Source organism: Peromyscus maniculatus, chromosome 15 (genome assembly GCF_049852395.1).
Source record: "Peromyscus maniculatus bairdii isolate BWxNUB_F1_BW_parent chromosome 15, HU_Pman_BW_mat_3.1, whole genome shotgun sequence".
NCBI lineage: Eukaryota > Metazoa > Chordata > Mammalia > Rodentia > Cricetidae > Peromyscus > Peromyscus maniculatus.
Window position 1 is genome coordinate 29,328,661 of NC_134866.1, and position 20,146 is coordinate 29,348,806.

General features: G+C 38.2%; 1 protein-coding gene and 1 long non-coding RNA gene across 6 annotated transcripts in view; one reads left to right on the forward strand and one right to left on the reverse strand.

Annotated features, from left to right (window-relative positions):
* Nucleotides 1–20,146, forward strand: part of Spef2 (sperm flagellar 2) — a 167,325-nt gene that overhangs the window by 48,323 nt on the left and 98,856 nt on the right. For 3 of the 5 annotated variants that reach the window (XM_076551770.1, XM_042261438.2, XM_076551771.1), the window contains one exon: nucleotides 3,160–3,331. In XM_076551770.1, coding sequence (XP_076407885.1) covers nucleotides 3,160–3,331 — 172 coding nt within the window. The remainder of the gene's footprint in view (nucleotides 1–3,159; nucleotides 3,332–20,146) is intronic. The other 2 variants (XM_042261439.2, XM_042261440.2) reach the window with 1 other exon arrangement.
* LOC121822725 (uncharacterized) lies at nucleotides 2,298–18,455 on the reverse strand. Its single transcript, XR_006063921.2, has 3 exons — nucleotides 18,079–18,455; nucleotides 5,229–5,512; nucleotides 2,298–2,760 (listed from the first exon to the last, which is right to left on the reverse strand). It is a non-coding gene; the product is annotated as an uncharacterized LOC121822725 (long non-coding RNA).

Below are 20,146 nucleotides of genomic sequence, written 5' to 3' on the forward strand. Positions count from 1 at the left end.
AAGGCCAGAGGACAACTTACAGAAGTTAATTCTCTCCTTCTGTAATGGTTGCTGGAGATTGAGCTCAAGTTATCAGGCTTTGGAAAATCTCTCGCTCCCACCACATTTTTTAAGGATCTTTCACTGATTTTGGAGCTCAGCAGGTAGGCTAGTCTGGCTGCCCATTCTGCATTCTCAATGCTAAGAGTGCAACAGTGTACTATCACACCAGGCTTTTTTTGCCTTGGTTCTGGGGTTTGAATTTGTGTCCTCTTGCTTACAAGACAAGAACTTTCATGCTTGAACTATTTCTCCAGCCTAGCTATACAGCACTTTTAAAGTCAGAGCATTACAGAAACTGGGACTGTCTCCAAAGAAGGGGTTGTTGGGAGAGAAGAGAATAAGGCCATAGAAATGTCACACTAGTAATTCTGAGGTTTTTCAAGTGTTCTGTGTCTAAACTATATCAATGCCAAATCATGACTGTAATAACAAAGCAAAATTTAACTTATATGAGGTAAGCTGATAGAATTTGGATCATTTAAGAAAATGGAATAGCTAGTCCAAATGTACACATACATTTCTAATGGATAATTTTTAACATTTTTATTTATGTAGGAATATATGAGTATGATAGTGCCCACAGAACCTGGAAGAGGGTATCTGATCCCTTGGAGCTAGAGTTATAGACAGTTGTTAGTTACCTGGTACGGATGCTGGGAACTGAACTCAGATACTTTAGAAGAACAGCATGTTTTCTGAACCACTGAGCAGGTCTGAAGTCCCAGTTAATCTTAAGAATTAGGAAAAATAAAATAAAAACAGAAAAAAATGCTGGGGCAATGGTGGCACACGCCTTTCGTCCCAGCACTTGGGAGGCAGAGCCAGGCAGATGTCTGTGAGTTCAAGGCCAGCCTGGTCTGCAGAGCGAGATTCAGGATAGGCACCAAAACTACACAGAGAAACCCTGTCTCAAAAAACTAAAAAGGAAAGAAAAAAAAAAAAGAATTAGAGTTAATTGCTTATAGTTCTGTGCCTAGGGATGGTTTCCCACAAACATTTGTTGCACCCATGTTAGCATAATGCTGATATTATTATTGTTCTGGTCTTGTTTATGCAGCCATTTCTAGGAGAGACTGTTTCATAGCACATTTCCAGATACCCTGACTATTACAATATGTCTGCCCCCTCTTCTGTTACATTCCCTTGAGGCATAGATGCAGAAGCTGTGATGAAGATGTTGAACTCACACCCCCCAAATCTTTAAATCTTGGTATTGCCTTTAGTATGATTTTCTGTGGTGGTCTCCATTTGCTATAAAGAGTAGCCTCTTTGATGAGGGATGGTAGAAAAGAGGTAGAATGCTGGTCTAGCAAAGTGGTGGTAGTAGAAATATAATAAAAAAAAGAGACTATCAACCTGAGAGTGAGGGGGTATGGGAGGGGGTTGAGAGAGGGCAACTGGGAAGGGATTGAGGGGAGGGAAGGAAAGGAATGGGGGAAGTGATGTAATTCAATTTCAATTTAAAGCATTAAAATTTTTTTAAAAGGACATGAACTAGAGGGGATGGGGAGCAGATATGGAAGAACTGGGGTGTGGATGTGATCAATATAGTGTATAAAATTCTCTAAGGATTAATGTAATATTCTTTTTATAAAAGAAGAATTACAATTAAGAAGAAAGGGTGACATTCAGGCCCGAAGGCACTGCAAGTGTTTTTCTTCTTCTTCCCGGAACCTCAGCACATCGGGTTGGGGGAGTGTGAGGTCGGAGTCCCGAGGAGCAAGGTTATCGATATTGGTGAAGACTAGAGAGACTGCTTTCAAAAGCACTTCTGCTTTAGAAGCCTTTGCAGCTGTGGCTGTCACTGCATCCTTCTGTGTGAGAAACATTACAGTAAAGGCCAGATAGCTGGCTTTTTTTTTTTCATTTCTTTTTGTGAGTGAAATATGTGGAGTAATTTAGTGGATTGCAATTGCAAAGCCAGACCACCTCCTCAAATGTCATATTGAAATCACCACTAAAAAGGAATAGTAAAATACTGGAAGAAGGAACACTGGTAATTTTAGCTTTCCATTCTGGCAAGTGATGGAGTAAGAAACGAGAATCGATGCCCAAGTATGATGAGAGCTGATTTTTCAAGACCCCTGGCCACATACATAACCCTTTAAAGAAGAAATGTTTTTAGATCTGTACCCATTGAATAACAGATCCCTGTACCGCCCCTTCCAGCTCTTGATGGTCTCTATTTTAATTTATGTCCTCAAATACATCTTTTCTAGGCATGCTGTATTCATGGAAGCACAGAATATCTGTCCTTTTGTACCAGGGTTATTTATTCATTTAGCATTTCTTCAAGGTCCATCCATGTTGCAAATGCAACTTTTTTTTGTTGTGATTTCAAATTCTAGATGAACCATTTTTTAAAAAGAGACATTTTCAGAGTCATGCCAACCTCGTCTTTTCACACATTTTGTTCCTCTCAGAGATGTTTTCTGGTCACTCTGTCCTGGTTTCCTCTGAGACATTCTTTAGGCCTCAGCTTAGCAGACATTTGTTCAAAGAGGCTTTTCTCAAACCAACAAATCTGGTCAGGCCATGCTGTTACAGTCTCCCATTGTATGATTCTCAGCTGAATCTCTTGTTTACATCACTACTTTAACTCTTCTTCCCAAAGCTGGCTATCGGAGACTATGGATTGCATTTGCTCTTTTATCTTGTGAAATGTCTGGAACTTAAATGTTGCTTGGTGTCACTGGCTCTTCAAACCTTTCTTATTATCTGTGGAGCAAAAGAACAGCTTATCTAATGCAATGAGGGTGATCCAAAAACAGGCTTTTTAATGCCCAGCTTTGGCATCAAATGACTGCAATCTTGGGACATAATTTAAATGATATAACAGTCTACTTCTGTTAGAAATGACTAGAATAAATGCATACCAAAGCTCCCTTAAGATAACAGTTTATTTATGTGCATATCATCATAACAAAAAAGTCTAATGTATGTTGGTAATTCTGACATTGTACATGTGATAACCTTTAAAATTGTTTGAATTAATCATTTCTGTTTAAGTCAAATGAAGGGGAATCATTTATATAACTATAAAAAAGAACAGTGATTGGGGTGTATATTTCACTAAACTATTCATAATCCTTTCCTTTTTTTTTCTTTTTGTCCCAGTAGTCTCATTCCACATAAGATAATGCATGATTGGAAAGAACTGTTTTTTAGTGGAAATCCCATCTATGAACAGACTTCTCTTAAACATGGGACTGCAGAGGCCACCGGGGAATATTTTATAGAGCTGGAGAAAAGGAACTTGCTTGATAGAAACGATTATGAAGACTATAAGGTACATACTTCATGGAATAATTTCAGTAAATGAAACACAATAAATTACTTTCCTTAATGCTAATTTGTGTATTTTACTTAAGTCCTATTAATGAAAAAAGGCATGTTATATTTGCATTTTCTCTTGTATTAATTCATATATATAACTAAGTTTTACCTGCTTAAAATATTCATCATTATTATCTGATGTTCATAATAATATTGGAGCAGTCTAAAAATAATTAACTGTAACACACTGAGCAAACAGATGTCAGAAGGATACCATGCTAGAATTTTTCTTTTATGAGCTTTCTATCTTTGTTTCAAAACTGTTGTTAAAAGGTTTCCAGGCAAAATGGAAAAGAAGGTGGTTATGGTTTAGAGTGGCATAAATCCATACAATAGTTTATGCAAATAACAAGAGTATTGGATACAAATTATACATTTAACATATATATTTCAGTTTAATATTATTTCACATTTAAATTATACATATTTATGAAGTCACTGTGATAAATTGGTATAGGCATACTATAGTTGGTTTATAACTATTTATGATCTATTTTGTATTGAGTTAAGAGAGTAGTTCAAAGAAATCATTAATATTTTAAGGAAATGGAAATACCACACTTGTCTGTTAGAAAGCTGCTGGAAATCTTTGGGATTAAACAGCGGGCATTGTCCACTGCTAACTGTAGACCTCGGGTGTCTAATCTCTAAGCACTGAAGACATTCGGTGCCTCAGTTTATGAAATCGTAATGTACCTATCTTATTTTGTTCTTACAAAGCACATTTAAGATGATACATGTTAAATGCACTGTGTATTAGATTTAAGTAATAAATACTAGTTCATTTTACTCCCCAGCTCTCCCCAGCTCTCCCCAGCTCTCCCCAGCTCTCCCCAGCTCTCCCCAGCTCTCCCCAGGTCTCCCCAGCTCTCCCCAGCTCATGTCATCCCACCCTTAGTAGTAAAGATGTAAAAGTGGTGGCTGTCGAACTCAGGTTCTGGGTAAATGTATAGCCGTGGAATGAAGAATGAGAATGATTATGTTAGAGTATCACTGACTTCTAGAAGGTTAGCAAATACAATATGAAAACAGGAATGAGTAACGGGATGAGACCTAATCATTCACTGATAATCAGTGAATAGTTAATAAACATTTACTATGAAGATGAATGCATAAGATGAATTCAAGACATTAACTAGGGAAATGGACAAAATAGTATGGATGTGTAGATCTTAAGGGAAGTTAAGACTGTGTAAAAAGTTAAGGAAACAATATCAGACTATGGGAAACGATGTGTAATCTTTATTTTAATTGAATGACAATATGTTTATATCCTTGATAGGATTATTATTTATTTTGGATTGAGTAGAAACTTAAGAACTACATATAGATGTTATTTTATGTGGCTGTGGAATAGTATGTGCACCTTTAGTATGCCAACCCAAAAGATAATGTCACAGGAGAAATGTCAAACTATGTTCAAGGTATTTCTTGCCATTATAGGTTAAGAAGCCATTGCTGCCGGTCGGTGGTGGCACATGCCTTTAATCCCAGCACTCGGGAGGCAGAGGCAGGCAGATCTGTATGAGTTCAAGGCCAGCCTGGTTTACAGAGTGAGATCTAGGATAGGCTCCAAAGCTACGCAGAGAAACCCTGTCTCGAAAAAACAAAACACAACAAACAAACAAAGGAAAATCATTGCTGTCCAATGAAAGCAGAATTATTTCTCAGCTTTTGCTGATTTGTAATTCAGTGTGTGTCCCTCAGTTATCTGTGGGAACAGTTTAGGCCACTCTGTACCTTTTCTCACTAGTCAGGAGACCAGGTAGGCCGCAGCTGAGCAAGGCTCTGTGTTTTTAACTATTTTTGTTGTTTGGGACATGGTTACCACAGGAACACATTTGTCTTACCCACATCCTGGGGCCCCCGGCATGTTTCTTCGTTGGCAGGAAGCTGTTGACTTTTGTTAGGAGTTTGTGAATATCTGTCAGTCAGTGCAGTTCCTTTTGTGTACTGTCTTTACTGTTTTTCTAGAAATGAAAATTTCCTTGCAGTTTCCTTGTTTATGTGCTTTGTTCTTCGTAACTGCAGCGTTAAATTAGGTCCTATGCAGATTGTCAGAAAAACTGATTTTTCAGATTCTGTTCACTATTATGAGAACTTTGTTCACTTGAAGAACTTCATGTAAATATTCCTACGTACAGAAAAAGTAAATATTTCAGCTCATAAAATATGTTATCAATCTTAACAGTCTATAGCAAATGCAGAATAGTTTATCCTGGTTTAGGTCATAAACTAGTTGCCCATATTTGTTATTGATAAATTGGTTCAAGATTTCTAATACTAGATGTAAATGCAGAACTTCAGGAGTATTTGCATTCTTGACATGCTTTATTGATAATTGTACCTTCTGTCCCCAAAGAACTGACATTATCCACATTTGAGCTCAGGACTCTAAGAATCTACACTATTGTGGTAATCTACCATCGTGCGCTATTTCTAAAATAGCTGCTTGTAAAGAAGTACTAGCCAGTGACTAATGTTTCTAGAAATTTTCCTATCTGCTAAGATGGAACAGCATCATGAAATAGCCATCCCTGGTCGGGGGTGGGTCCCAGGTAGTTGCCATGGGGTAAAGCATAGGAAAGAGCTTTTAACACCCAATAGACATGAGTAGTGACTCAACCAGGTATTCACCCAACCTTTCCAGCATAGCCATCAGCACAATCACAGATAGCAGCCAGGTTCATGGTTCCTCCTGGTGAATTTGTGATCCTCCCAAATCCCAAAGGATGTCCTGCCTGTGGGTCTTACTGGGAAAAGTCTTCTTCCACGGCATTCTATTTTTACATAAGCATCTTACTAACAGTTGCCATTGAGTTTAGGTGTTACAGTCAGTTTCTACATTTTTGGATTCTGTATCCACAGAGTCAACCAATCACTGTATCTCAAATAATTTTTCACATAAAGACCATTTTGTCCTGTGATTATTCCCCAGACAATATAATTGAATAACCTATTTTCCATAGGACTTACATCACCTAGGGTATTCTAAGCAATCCAGAGATTATTTAAAGGATACAGAGTGATGTTCATGAATGACATGAAGAACTCCAGCTTTTAATAATTTGAAAGAAAGCCATTTTCTTTTTAGCACATCATCTATCTTACTTCATCTTCTAGGCAATGATTTTTCTATCATGGCTATTTTTACTTTTAATAACAGTATGCTGTTTTGATTTATGATTGTTTAAGTTGGTGGTGGTTGGTTGTTTATGACTTTCCATGACTGGACTTTGTGATATATTTAATGTTTAGTGCTATGGTCCAATCTCTAAAGTCATGTCCCTTTAATAACACTCTCATCTTCAAATCTATGCATATAATGATATTTCTTTTCATCAGGAGTTTTTCACCAAATAATGAGAATGAGAAACTAAATGGGAGAGGAAGTTACTGTTCTCCTAAGAAGCCTATTTGAACTTGGAGATTTCAGGCATCATTTTGTTTCTGTTCCACATTCCACTCCTGATAAATGGCAGGCGCAGTCTCCTGTAGGCCAGGTGGACACAGTATCGGCTGCTGTGGGATCAATCACAATTGCAGTGACTCATGGCTGAAATGTTACCTCCCTACTGAGCTGAAGTTTTATCTCTACTCCTGATGTACAGTTTCAGGCTAAGAGGGTAATATTTTAATGTCTACAAATTTTGCCACAGCAGAGAAATCCCCAACATGTCTACTGTCTGATTGTCTCTAGGTAATAACAGAGGATGGCTGAAATCAGGAGTCAAAGATCCTTCCAAGTTCTTTTGAGAAGCAAGACCCTTGAGTTAGTACAGAAGTGATCTGAGGTAGACTGCTCTCTTGGCAAAGAATACTGCAGTTTAGACAGTTGTTTCTTGGAGTTTTGTTGTTGTTGTTGTAGACCAGGGTGGTCATAACCATCAGAATTGTTTTGTGGCCCTAGCATAGGGAGATAGGGTATAAAGTCCAACATGATATTCTCCCAAGGACACATGGGTATCAGGAGAAATTCATCAACAGTAAAGTCTTTTGGGGTTTTTTGTTCTCTAGTTAACACAGGACATTGTGATTTAGAAAGCAATGGCTGCTATGATTGTCTGCGTTCCAGAGAAAGGTTGTAGAAGGGACAGTGTAGCTTGCAGGACAGATGGAGAACCGTATAGGAACCCGTTGTTTTGTGATGACCAAGCTGCTCCTTCACTGCCCTCCCAAGTGAGTCACTGGGAGCCTATGTGGCATCTGAGAGTAGTGCAATCCCTTCCCATACAGAGTCTGCACTCTGTCTTCATTGAATTTGAACAACACTGAGTTCTTAAGACAGAGACCGTTTTATTTTTTGTTTTGTTTTTTAGCTACCCCTTGTAATCAGGCCTCCAGTCCATTGACTGTGGCTGCCTAATATATAAAGTTTTCTGTTTTAGATCTCAGAAGATGAAATTTTATGCTGGCTGCAACTGATGAACTTTTTGAGCTTCTGGTGTTAGAAGATACAGTGACTAGGTTGCATAGTAAGTTGTCAGGCTCCCTGAAATGTAGGCCTATGGTCTTCACAATGATCTGTGTTAAATGTTGGGTAACTGACCATGCTAAACTCAGACTTCCTTAGGGAAATAAGTAGAACCCTGATAAAATTGTTCTGGGTCTTCTTTTGTGTGTGCTAGTATCAAATATGGCTGTTTCTGTGATATTAGGTCATGCAAGATTGAAGGAAGCTGCTGTTAGGACACAAATCATTGGATAACTGAGAAATAGCACTCTTAGATCAAGACCTCTTTACATTTCCAGATCGTTCAGAATGAATGATGGATTAGTTAAAGGCCAAGGTGTTGGCAACCTATAATCTCGCTTCTAGCAAAAACACTATTTAACTAACTGTGGGTTTCCAGTAGCAAGTGAAATGGAGTCAACTTCTGCTATTCCTTTGTGACCATTGGGCTAAGTTTATGGTTCCTGGCAGTAGATTCAAGCTTCACTCTGGAGATACACCCATCCTGCCAATCTCAGTAAAGGGTAGGCACTCTCATCTCCTGGATTCTCTGGAATCTGAAGGCCAGACTCTCCAGGAGATACCTAACCACAGCCATCCCTGATTGGGACTCAAGTGACATCAAAGCTGCCAGGCTCTTTCCCTGAGTAAATATAGCATTGACAACTGTTGTGAAACCTCCAATACAGAGCCCATCCCATAAGAGTTCTTTGGTGGAATTTCAGACTATGGTAGCAGCCTTGCTAATCACCCTCTTCTTCTACCACCTTCTTGAAAGCAGGGTCCATGACATCACTTTTCCATTGAAACCTGGCTATCAAACCATTCCCAAATGGTGTTCTAGAAGCCCTGTGGGGCTATCAGATCACATGAGCTGAATAAGAAGTTACGCAAGATATGTAACCATCCTTTCTGCTTTTTCTTTGAACCAAGCTGTTCCATTAGCAGGGACCTGAGTTATGAAACATATATCAAGCCTCAGGGTTTTGGAGTAGTTGGAGGAGAGGAAGCATGGAGAGAGAAGACAATGACAGCAGAAGAGGACTAGGAGCTTCATTCCTGTCCCACTTCTCTGTGAAGGATGGCTTCCCTCCTCCCCCCAGAGCCAATTTTCCCAAATGTAAGACCTAGAGTATTGGCTCTAGCATCCTCAAGTTCTAGCAGCAAGAGGTGTGATCCCATTATATTTAATGCCTTCTGTAAACCGGTCCACACTGCCAGAAGTTCAGCCAAGAAATCAGGGGTGAGGATTTGTTGAGATTTCACACCTGGAGCCAAGATGGTCAAGAGTGTTTCTCTGAAGAGGCCAGAAAGAGGAAGAAGCAGAGGTGGGATGGAGCCAAGTCCTTTGCAGTTGGCCAGTGGTCAAAGCAAGCTGGGTTAAAACTAGATTAGAAAATGAAAATGAAGATGACATAGAAGAGGTTCTAAAGGCTTGGGAGCATGGTAGGCAATTGCTCTAGATATCTGAAATGCCTATGACTGATTCGCATATCTGTCAGTCATCTGATACACTCTTTAGTGTAAGCCTGAGGGAAATTCCATTATAAGAGTACAAAATCAACCTGGTCACACACAACTTCTTCCACAGAGATGATCTTACCTAGTTAACAAGTGGTTCTTATCCACTCCAGGACCCTTGGCTCAGCCCTGTGCTTATACTTTCCCACTTCCCAGCTTCTAATGACCTCAGTGTTAGAATTCTGCCTTACTCCAGTTGCATGACTGTACATACGCAGTTCAGGAGTTAAGCAAAGGGTCTTGTGTCTTACATCATCAGTGTGCACTGGTGATCTCATCTATGTGGCGTGGTCATACAATCTACGCCTTAAAGAGCCGTGACTCAGACCCCAACATCTCTGCTCTGCTCTGCTCTCTCTCCCCTTCCCACTATCTTTCTCTCTGACCTCCGTACATGCTCTTTCCCAGGCCTGGTTCTTCCCCCACCCCTTCTTCCTCCTAATAAAGCTCTCTGCTACCAGGTAGTGTGGCCATGGCTCATGACCTTTTTGCAAGATAACCAGCACCATTTAACATTCATTTCACTCTGACCCGAGTCCTCTTATGTCTTCTTCTCTGACATTTTTAGTGTACTCACTTTAGTTTCTGATGAATAATGTTTGGTTGCCTCTGCTGTCCAACTGTGGCAGGGCAGTTCCTAAGTGTGGTCTCCCTCAGGGGAAAATGTTTACAATCTCAGTTTCTACTAATGCGAGTACAGGTAATATTAGATTTCGGTTTTCTCAAGTGATGTTAACTATTTGTCTTGAGGATGCTTCTTTGTTAAAAATTAAAACCTTTTATCCATCACCTTTCTGAGGAAAATAAAATAAAAACTGAAATCTTGTTTACTATTATACTCAAAAGTGGCTTTATCTTTTTCTCCTTGTACCTGTTGTTTAAGACATCACACATTTATAAATTATTTCTCATTAATTTTAAAAGAAATGCCCTTTGCTGCCATTTGAAAGCAATTCTTTAGCTTAATGGAGATGATTTCTTAAAGCCGTGTTCTATTTCTTTTTTTAAAAAAAGTATTTACAAAAAGCAAAATTTTATTAATATCATTCAGGAAATGGGAAATTCCAAGATCAATTTGCAGGCAGATTTGGTGTCTGGTGAGTGCTCAGCATCTACTTCCAACATACCATTGATAGCACTGTGCTCACCCTGACCTGATGTGGTCAGCTCCTTATTTGCCTTAATGAAGCTCTAATCCTGCACCCCATAGTGTGAACACCCCCATCATCCTAGAAGAGCCCACCTTCTTAATACTGTTGTGTTGGTAATTAAATTCCAACATGGACTTTAGAGGAGACAGAAACTTTCAAATCAGTCATGATGAATAATTTGTATGTACATTCATTCGCAATCGTTTAGTGCTCCTAAACTACCAACAATACAAGTAATACCCCTATTCCCCAGGGATTCCTTGTAGGTCTCCAGCTTTGAACTGCATTTAAACCACTTAATACCTCCTTTTGTTCGGCTCCTTTTGTACCATGTTTACAAGCATGTCTTTAGGGAGCGTCAATGCACTTAAAAGTACAAACTTTTTTCTTTAAAAACTTTTGGGATTATAATTTATTTTTTTAATATTTCTTTTTTATTTTTTATTTATTCTTTTATTAAGAAATTTTTTTATTCATTTTACATACCAATCAAAGATCCCCCTCTTCCTCCTGCCCCTCCAGCCTCCCCCTCTCAATCCACCCTCCATTCCCTCCTACAAGAAGACAAGAGGGTAAGGCCTCCCATGGGGAGGTACATTTAGTAGAGGCAAGTCTAAGCCACTCCCCCGCCTCAAGGCTGTGTGAGGTGTCCCATCATAGGTAGTGGGCTCCAAAAAACCTGTTCATGCCCCAGGGATGGATTCTGCTCCTACTGCCAGGGGGCCCCTTAAGCATATCAAGCTACACAACTGTCTTGCTATGAAGAAGGCCTAGCCCAGTCCTATGCAGGCTCCACAGCTGTTGATCCAACATGAGTTCTCACTAGTTTGGTTTGGTTATCTCTGCAGGTTTCCCCACCATGATCTTGATGCCCTTGCTCATCGCATCCCTCTTCTCTTTGACTGGACTGTTGGAGCTTGTAGAGAGGGTGCCTGAATTGAACTGGCTTACCCCAGTGATCAGATCAGTTAATACCCTAACTCTCATCATAGAGCCTTTCTCCAGTAACTGATGGAAGCAGATGCAAAGATCCACAGCCAGGCACCAGGGATTATAATTTAATTACAACACTTCTCCCTTCCTTTTCTCTCCTCTAAACCCTCCTGTATCCATACCTCTCCCCCACCCATTTCAAATTAATTTTCTCTCTCTCTCTCTCTCTCTCTCTCTCTCTCTCTCTCTCTCTCTCTCTCTCTCTCTCTCTCACACACACACACACACACACACACACACACACACACACAGATACACCATTATGACAAGCACAAATGTGTATGTAAATACATATATATTCCTAAATATAACTTTCAAAGTCCATATAATGTTGTATGTATGCTTTTGGGGCTGACTGTTTGGTACCAATCAATCAATTGGTGTGCTCTTCCTTGGGAAGGGCCACCTCTCCCATTTCCTCAGTTGCCTATAGTTTTTTGTGTAGAGTTGAGGCCTCATGGGCTTTTCTCTATCCATGATGTCATCCTTGTTCAGCTCACATTTGGGCAATAATGTTGGTGAGACTCCATGGGTATAGCTTCTGACCTTACTAGGAGACAAGAATTGCTAATAATTTTTCAGATGTCCTTAATGTTATTTTATCCACCTCCTTCCTTTTCCTGTATTTACCTTCCTCAAGAGCCCCTTTCCATTTCCCCTAGTAGATCACCTGTATTCTGCTTTTCTGCTTTACCCTCTTCCCATCTTTTTCTGTATCTCTCCCTCCACCTCCCTAAGGAGCCCCCCTTTTCCCACTTCCCTGATCAGATCACTTGCACCCTGCTAACCCCCTCTCCGCTGCTCCCTAGCCCTACCATCCTAGCAATGGTCCCACGTTGCTGTCCTGTTTTCTGTAGTCACTACAGGTTATGTACTCATATCTGAAGGTTGGAAACTAGGTACCTGTAATAAGAGAGAGCATATGACGCTTATCTTTCCAAGCCTCAGTGACCTCACTAAATCACATAATATGATCTCTTCTAGTTACATCCATACATACCTGCAAAGTTCATGATTTCTTTACAGCTGAATAGTATTCCATAGTGTATATTACCACATTTTCATTATCCATTTGTCAGTTGTATGGCTTTTAGGTTATTTTTATTCCCTAGCTATTGTGGATACAGCAGCAATGGACATGGCTGAGCAAATATCTGTGGACTGGGATGCTGAGTCCTTTGGGCCTATACTGAGGAGTGGTTCAGCTAGATCAAATACTGGACTTATTTTAGCTTCTTGAGAACTATCTACACCAACTTGCATAGTGACTGCATGAGTCTGCAGTCCCACCTACAGTAAATAAGCCCTGCTCCATCCATCCCCTCCAGCATTTGTTGTTAGTTGTTCCCTTGATCTTTGCTCGTCCTGCTGCATTTCCCTAATTACTAGGGATGATGAACACTTTTTGAGATATTTCTTAGCCTCCTCCATTTGTTTGTTTGTTTGTTTATTTATACATACCAATCTGAGTTCCCCTTCCCTCCCCTTCTTCCATTCCCCACTTCCCGCCATCCACTCCTGAGAGAGGCTAAGGCCTCCCTTGGGGAGTCAACAAAGTCTACCCTACTAAGTGGAGGCAAAACCAAGCTCCTCCCCTGTGTCAAGACTGAGCAAAGCATCCCATCATAGGAGTGTGTTCCAAAAAAGCTATTTCATGCACCTAGCATAAGTCCTGGTTCCACTGCTAGGGGCTCCCCAAACAGATCTAGCCACATAATTGTCACCCACATTCAGAGGGCCTAATTTGGTCCTATGCATGTTCCACAGCTGACAGGCCAGAGTCCATGAGCTCCCACTAGCATGGGTCAGCTGTCTCTGTGATGTTTCCCATCGTGATCTTGACCTCACTTGCTCCTGTGGTCCCTTCAACTGAAGTCTAGGAGCTCAGCCCAGCGCTTGGTTGTGGATCACCTGCATCTGCTAAGACTCCTAGCAATAATGGAGAAGGTGCCTGAACTTACCTTCCCCTATAAGGATATAGGATAATCACTATAGATTAATAACTACCCTAATTGTCATCATAGAACCTACATCCAGTAACTGATGGAAGCCTCCCTCTTTTATTCTTCTTTTGAGCACTCTATATTCATGTTCCAGGCCCATTTTTTGAAAGGGCCATTTATTTTATTTTATTTTATTTTATTTTATTTTATTTTAGTTCTTTATATATTCTGAATATTAATCCTCTGCCCAGTGTATAGCTAGGAAACATTCTCTCCCACTCTCTGGGCTCCCTCTTCCCCCAGTTGATTTTTTTTTCTTTAGCTATGGGTAAGCTGCTAAGTTTCATGTAGTCCCACTTGGCCTTAATTCTTAGCAAATTGAGTCCTATTCAGGAAGTCCTTTCTGATACCTGTATCAGGTAGGGAACTACCTATGTTTTCTTCTAGCAATTTTAGTGTTTCAAGTTTCAGGTTTAGGTCTTTGATCCATTTGAAGTTTGTTTTTGTGAAATGAGATAGACATGAGTCAAATTTTGTTCTTCATATGGACATCTAGTTTTACCAAAACATTTGTTGAAGATGCTTTCCTTTTTCCAGCATATGTTTTTGATATCTTTGAGAAATATTAAGTGACTAAAGTCCCATGTGTTCATGTGTGAGTTTTGTATTTTAGTCCATTGGTCTACATGTCTCATTTTGTGTCAATACCACATTGTTTTTATTGCTATTGCTCCATAATATAATTTAAGATCTGTAATTGCAATCCTTCCAGCCTTCTTCTTTTTGCCCAAGATTGTTTTCACTATCCAGGGTCTTTCTGGTTGCATATGAATTTTGGGATAGATTTTGTATTTCTGTTAGTAATTAGATAAGGTTGGTAGAATGGTTATTTTCACAATGTTAATTCTACTGATGCATGAGTAGAGGTCCTTCGCTTGCTGGGATAGGTTTCTTCCTAGCTATTTTATTTCCTTTTAGGCTACAGTGAATGAGAGAGTATCCATGATCTCCTTCTCTCTATATTTATTGTTGGTGTACAGAAAAGCTTTTGATTTGTTTAAGCTGATTTTGTAATCTACCACATTTGCTGAATTTGTTTATCATTTCTAGAAGTTTTTTGATAGTCTGTTCCTTTTAGAGGTTCTTCCTACATCAACTAATTTCATGCATGTTGTTGAGATACTTGCTAGCTTCTGCTTATGAGAATGATGCTTTCTGAGCTTGTTCATAGTTTGGGTGTTCCATTATATCTTTCCATCTTATTTAAAGATTTGAACCATCTTTGTATATGATCAAATTACTAAAGTTTAATGTCTATGAGGTAACTCATTTATTTCAGTTCATATATAAACTATATCACTAATTGATTGATTCTCAGTCAATATTCAGAGTCAGTCTATATTGGTCTATTTTCCAAAACACTTGAATTTTTATTGCATTTGATATTATTTAAATGTTTATACTTTATGAATAAAATTATTAATATGTGAGGCATAACCACTATTTATTGTCAAAATATGTAGAAACAGAACAAAACAAGATAAATACAATAAAATGCAATACAGTACTACAGGAAATAATGTACATCACATGTAGTAAGTATAAATATCTCATTAACTATAGAGTTTTGTTTCTCTGCCTTATATATACCAATGTAGAATACCCTTTTAAGAAGGGTTCTATTTTTCAATTTACAGGCATCTAGGTTGTTTCCAGGTTCTGGCTATTATAAATAGTGCTGCTATGAACATAGTTGAGCATGTATTTTTGTGGGATGACTGAGCATTCCTTGGGTATATTCCCAAGAGTGGTATGGCTGAGTCTTGAGGTAGATCGATTCCCAATTTTCTGAGAAACTGCCATACTGATTTCCACAGTGGTTATACAAGTTTGCATTTCCACCAACAGTGGAGGAGTGTTCCCTTTGCTCCGCATCCTCTCCAACATTGACTGTCATTAGTGTTTTTGATCATAGCAATTCTGACAGGTGGTAGGTGGTATCTCAGAGTCATTTTGATTTGCATTTCTCTGATGACCAAGGATATTGAGCATTTCTTTAAATGCTCATCAACTGAAGAATGGATTAAGAAAATGTGGTACTTATACACAATGGAGTACTACTCAGCAGAGAAAAACAATGACAGCATGAAATTTGCAGGCAAATGGATGGAACTAGAAAATATCATCCTGAGTGAGGTAACCCAAACCCAGAAGAACAAACATGTACTCACTCATAAGTGGATTCTAGATATAAAGAAAAGAACAATCAGACTGCAACCCACAGAACCAGGGAGGCTATATAGCAGGGTGGACCCTAGGATGACTGTGGCTTATAAGTTTTGGTTTTACTCAATTACTGAGCAAACCTCAATGAAACATTTCACTATTAGGATAAGAATTTATACTGTATCAAGCTGGTAATAGAAAAAAATAAATAAATAAAGAAGGGTTCTAATCATAATATTTTGAAAGCCACAGTCTTGAAAGATGTGTAACAATTCCAAAAGCAGCTGGACAACCCCAGGAGTTCTTGGTGGGGTTCAGAAAAGAACCTGTTAGCAAGATGTAAGGGCAAAGGTTCAAAATCCATCACTGCCTTGGAAATAGAGTTTCCTGAGAGTGCTTTTCTTTCTCTTTTCTTTGTGTTTTGTTTGTTTGTTTGGTTTTTTAGGAAATTGTAATTATATATGCCAGGTTGAGGAAAAACTGGAAGTTGTCTTGCCTCAGCCTCCCAAATATTGGGATTATAGCTTCACTATTGTTCCCAGATCCCTCTGAATTCTTATCTGTTGTCCAAGTCATAATTTTTCACTATAAGTGTTTTAATCAATTGCCCTTCACTGACCTTCCTAGAGGAATTCTGAAATCATGGATGAATGATTTCTACCATTCTTCCTAATGCCTTGAACTTACTACTATGCTATCCATCATGAAATATGAAAGATCTGAAAGAGTCATCATGTTTAACATAAAAAAGGTCACCTGAAATTTGAGGATTATTGGATATCTAGTTACCCCTTAGACTATTAGTCCAAGCATTGGCTGAATTTTAGGGGACACAAACTCAGATATTCTTCATTTCCTTCAGATTGATTTATAAGTGTCATCCAAAGTAACTGCAAAGTGAAGGCAGTTTAACTGTTTTCCTATGGAGGAGTTACCATGAATTGGCTCTGAATGAAGAATATACTAATTTTATGAAATTACAATAGATGGTTTCTTGAATTAAGTCTATTGGAATATTTTGTCCTATGTCTTTGCCACTGTAGCAAGATGATATGTCTATAGAATTATAGAATGTTTTCAAATAGTTCTAAATCATTACATTTTAAGAATACCTAAGAAAACCAGCATATGTAGAAGACAGGCCATATGTTGTCTCCACTGGAAAAACCCTTTTCTATCTTAAAGGGAAGGGATTTTTCCATGTCTTTTTTCTTTTCATCTGTAATTGAATAATAAATCGACAAGAGCATTCCAGACTTGGTCTACCTGGGTCACCCCAGGCCATGAAAGCACTGGTAAGTCTTAGTCATCTGTGAAAACAAAAACCAGATCCTCTGGACCTTTAGACTATGACTATTGTTCCACAGAAGCCACATTGGACTGCCACTAATAAGTATATTGATATAACCCAATGTTGTGGTTTTATGGAATGTTGCATTGCTGTCATATCAAAAATTTTAAGAATTCATAATGAGCATCTCCCAAGGCCTACATTCTGTTTATCCAACTCTATGTAAACTACATTGCCATTAAAAATGGTGAATGAAGAGCAATCTTCTCAGTTTTAATTTTTAAGGAGTTTCAAGAAATAATAATCACACACATGCATATTCACAACTTCATTTTGTCAGTGGCTATTATTGTAAAAGAAGGTAAATGATCTGTTTAGAAAGCATGCAACCTCAAGAGCAGTAACAGCCAGCAACTGTGGCCACGATATAGTCAAGGAGGGAATCTATAGGAAGTAGAAGGACTATGTCTTATTCTTGAAGTACGCAAACCTCAGCCCATAAAGTAGAGCTGTTTGCAATTGTTCACAATAACTATTAAAAGTCCAAAGATTCAAAAACATCATCCCACAGGAAGTCTAAATGATATGACTGACTGAAAATGATTAGAAAGAGAATTCTGGGTAAAACACTTTAAGTTTCTACAACAAAATACAGAGGTACATGAGCACTTTGAATCTAGGATTCATAACTGAGTGGTAGGTCCACGTATTGTGTGAAGATGATAAGAATAGTATGTCATATCATACTATATAATGCTATATACTATATAATATACATGCTATGAGCTCAGAGATTCAGAATCAGGTTCCATAAAGCTTACTGTAGGTCAATTACTAAAAACTATACTAGTGAACTAATTATATCTTTTCACCAAGAGAAGTGACTATTTACTGTTACAGTTTCATGATCTCTGTTTTTGAGTAGACATGAATTGTCAAGGAGAGATAAACAGATGAGTCTTGCACATACATCTCAAAAGTACATACTTATTGCATATATGTAGGCATTACAAAAATAATAAAGACATCTTAAGCAATTCCCATATTTGTTTGATAGCTTACCTAATTCAAAGTAATATTGTAAAGCACACCCATACCCTGTTTGTATCAAGTGATACTTACCTGGTTTACCCACTGCAGGCATTAGTGTCTTTAGTATCTTGAAATTAATAGCCCAATGTGTATATTTATAATAATATCTGAAGGTATGAATTATATCTTATGACATTACTTTAATCATAGCTACATACATAGGAAACATAAAAATCTGCTAGACAGTCTGCTTCTTCCTGAGCTCTTTAGGTCATTGTAATTAAAGTTTTCATCTTTAGTCACAATTTCCTCCCCCCCCCCTTTTTTTCCTGATCTCCTTTTCACTCATTATGTTGTTGTTCCTTTTTCCTTGGTCTCTGTGGAGAAGCTGTCCTTCATGTGATCCCGCTCTGCGTGCTCTTCCCAATCTCTCTCTGCTTATCTCCATAGGTCAGACCAGTTCTTTTCCGAGCCAGAACATTCTGTTCTCTTCACAGGCAATGTTCTATTCCATTGTGTTTGGCCATAATCTGTAACTAACTCCGTGATGCAGAAGGGCTTTATCTTGACCCCTTTGTGAAGAAGCATACTTTCTAACTAAGGCAAGGCTGACTGGCATTTGTCTTTGTAGATATGCTACTGCTAAATGCCTCCAGCAGTGCCTGCCAGCTCCCCACCCCCCACCCCCCAGTGTTTGTCATCAATGGTTATATTGGCTTGTACACAGTATCATTTCATTTAATCTTTACAACAATCCCTTACAAAGATTAAATTGTGCCTTAAGGTAAATGATTAATAAAAATACAGAACACACAAAAAGCAGTATCATCATGGGAACCTGAGATATCAAATTTACATGTGAGACTGTTTCCTTTAGAAAAGATAGAAATTCTGCACAGCTCAAAAATGATCAGAACCTTGGCATCTATCACTTCAACTTGTAATAAGAGACTTTATTCTTGTTTTCTACTTTGGCTGTTTCCTGACTGGCCACTTTACATAAAGTCTTTATCATTTCTCTGCTTAGAAGTGTAAATAGTTCCAGTGAATGAAAACAGAAGCAAGTAATCCTTTATAATGCAAAATATGCACAATCATGCAGCACTTAAATTTGGATAGTGCAGACTATTATGCACTAGCAAAATTATGGACTAGCAAACCAAAGTTATTAAATTAAAACAAAATTATTCTTTTTGTATGTGTTTGTTGCTTAGAATTGAACTTAGGACCTTCTACATGCAAGGCAAATTCTCTGCCTTTGAGCTATATCCCCAGTCCTAAAAAAAAATAATTCTTAAGAATAAAATATTATCCATATAAAAGTGAAAAAAGACAATTTTAATTATAATTATAGATTATTTCTTTGAGTTTAAAGAAAATCCTTAGGAATTCGTAGCTTCAAGGATAAACATTGTTGCCTCAAGGATTTCTTTATCTCTAATGATGTTACGTGAGGAATTCTGGCATTGGACTAAGAACATGACCCACAGTACTTATCAAACTTGACAATTTATTTTCTGGAAAGTATTTTCTTATCAGATCCAGTATATTAAAAATATTGATAAAAGAAAAGTCAAGAACATAGAAAAATGTTTGTTTATTCATACTAAAGTTTTGGAAGTATTGCCAAAATGGCCTCAGTGGGATAAAACAATAATGAAAAATACATTTTTTTCTTACTTAAAAATGTTTGGGAAGGGGTTAGAGAGGTGATAAAATCAGTCTGTTCCCAGCACCCATGTTGGGTGGCTCACAGCCCCCTGTAACTACAGCTCTAGGAGTTCCTATGCCTTCTTCTGTCCTCCATTAGCACCATGCTAATATGACATATACATGAGCACATGCACACATGTGTAAAAATTAAAAATAAACTGAAAATATGCATTTATGATAACATCTCCAAGTATAGACAGAATCTGTCACTTTGAACATTTGTGTGTTATTGGTGAAAGTTTAATAATGTAGCATAAAGAATTGTTTTTAATCCCCAAATGTGACTTGTTCATTGCTTTGTGGAGAACTATTAAACAATGCATCAGTCATGAGGCTAAGATGAAAAATAGTACCCAAATTTGTGATTCACTCTGGCCAATAATTTTTTTTTTAAAATGCATAGTTCCTAAACATATCCAGAAAATAGGAAACCTGAATTAAATTG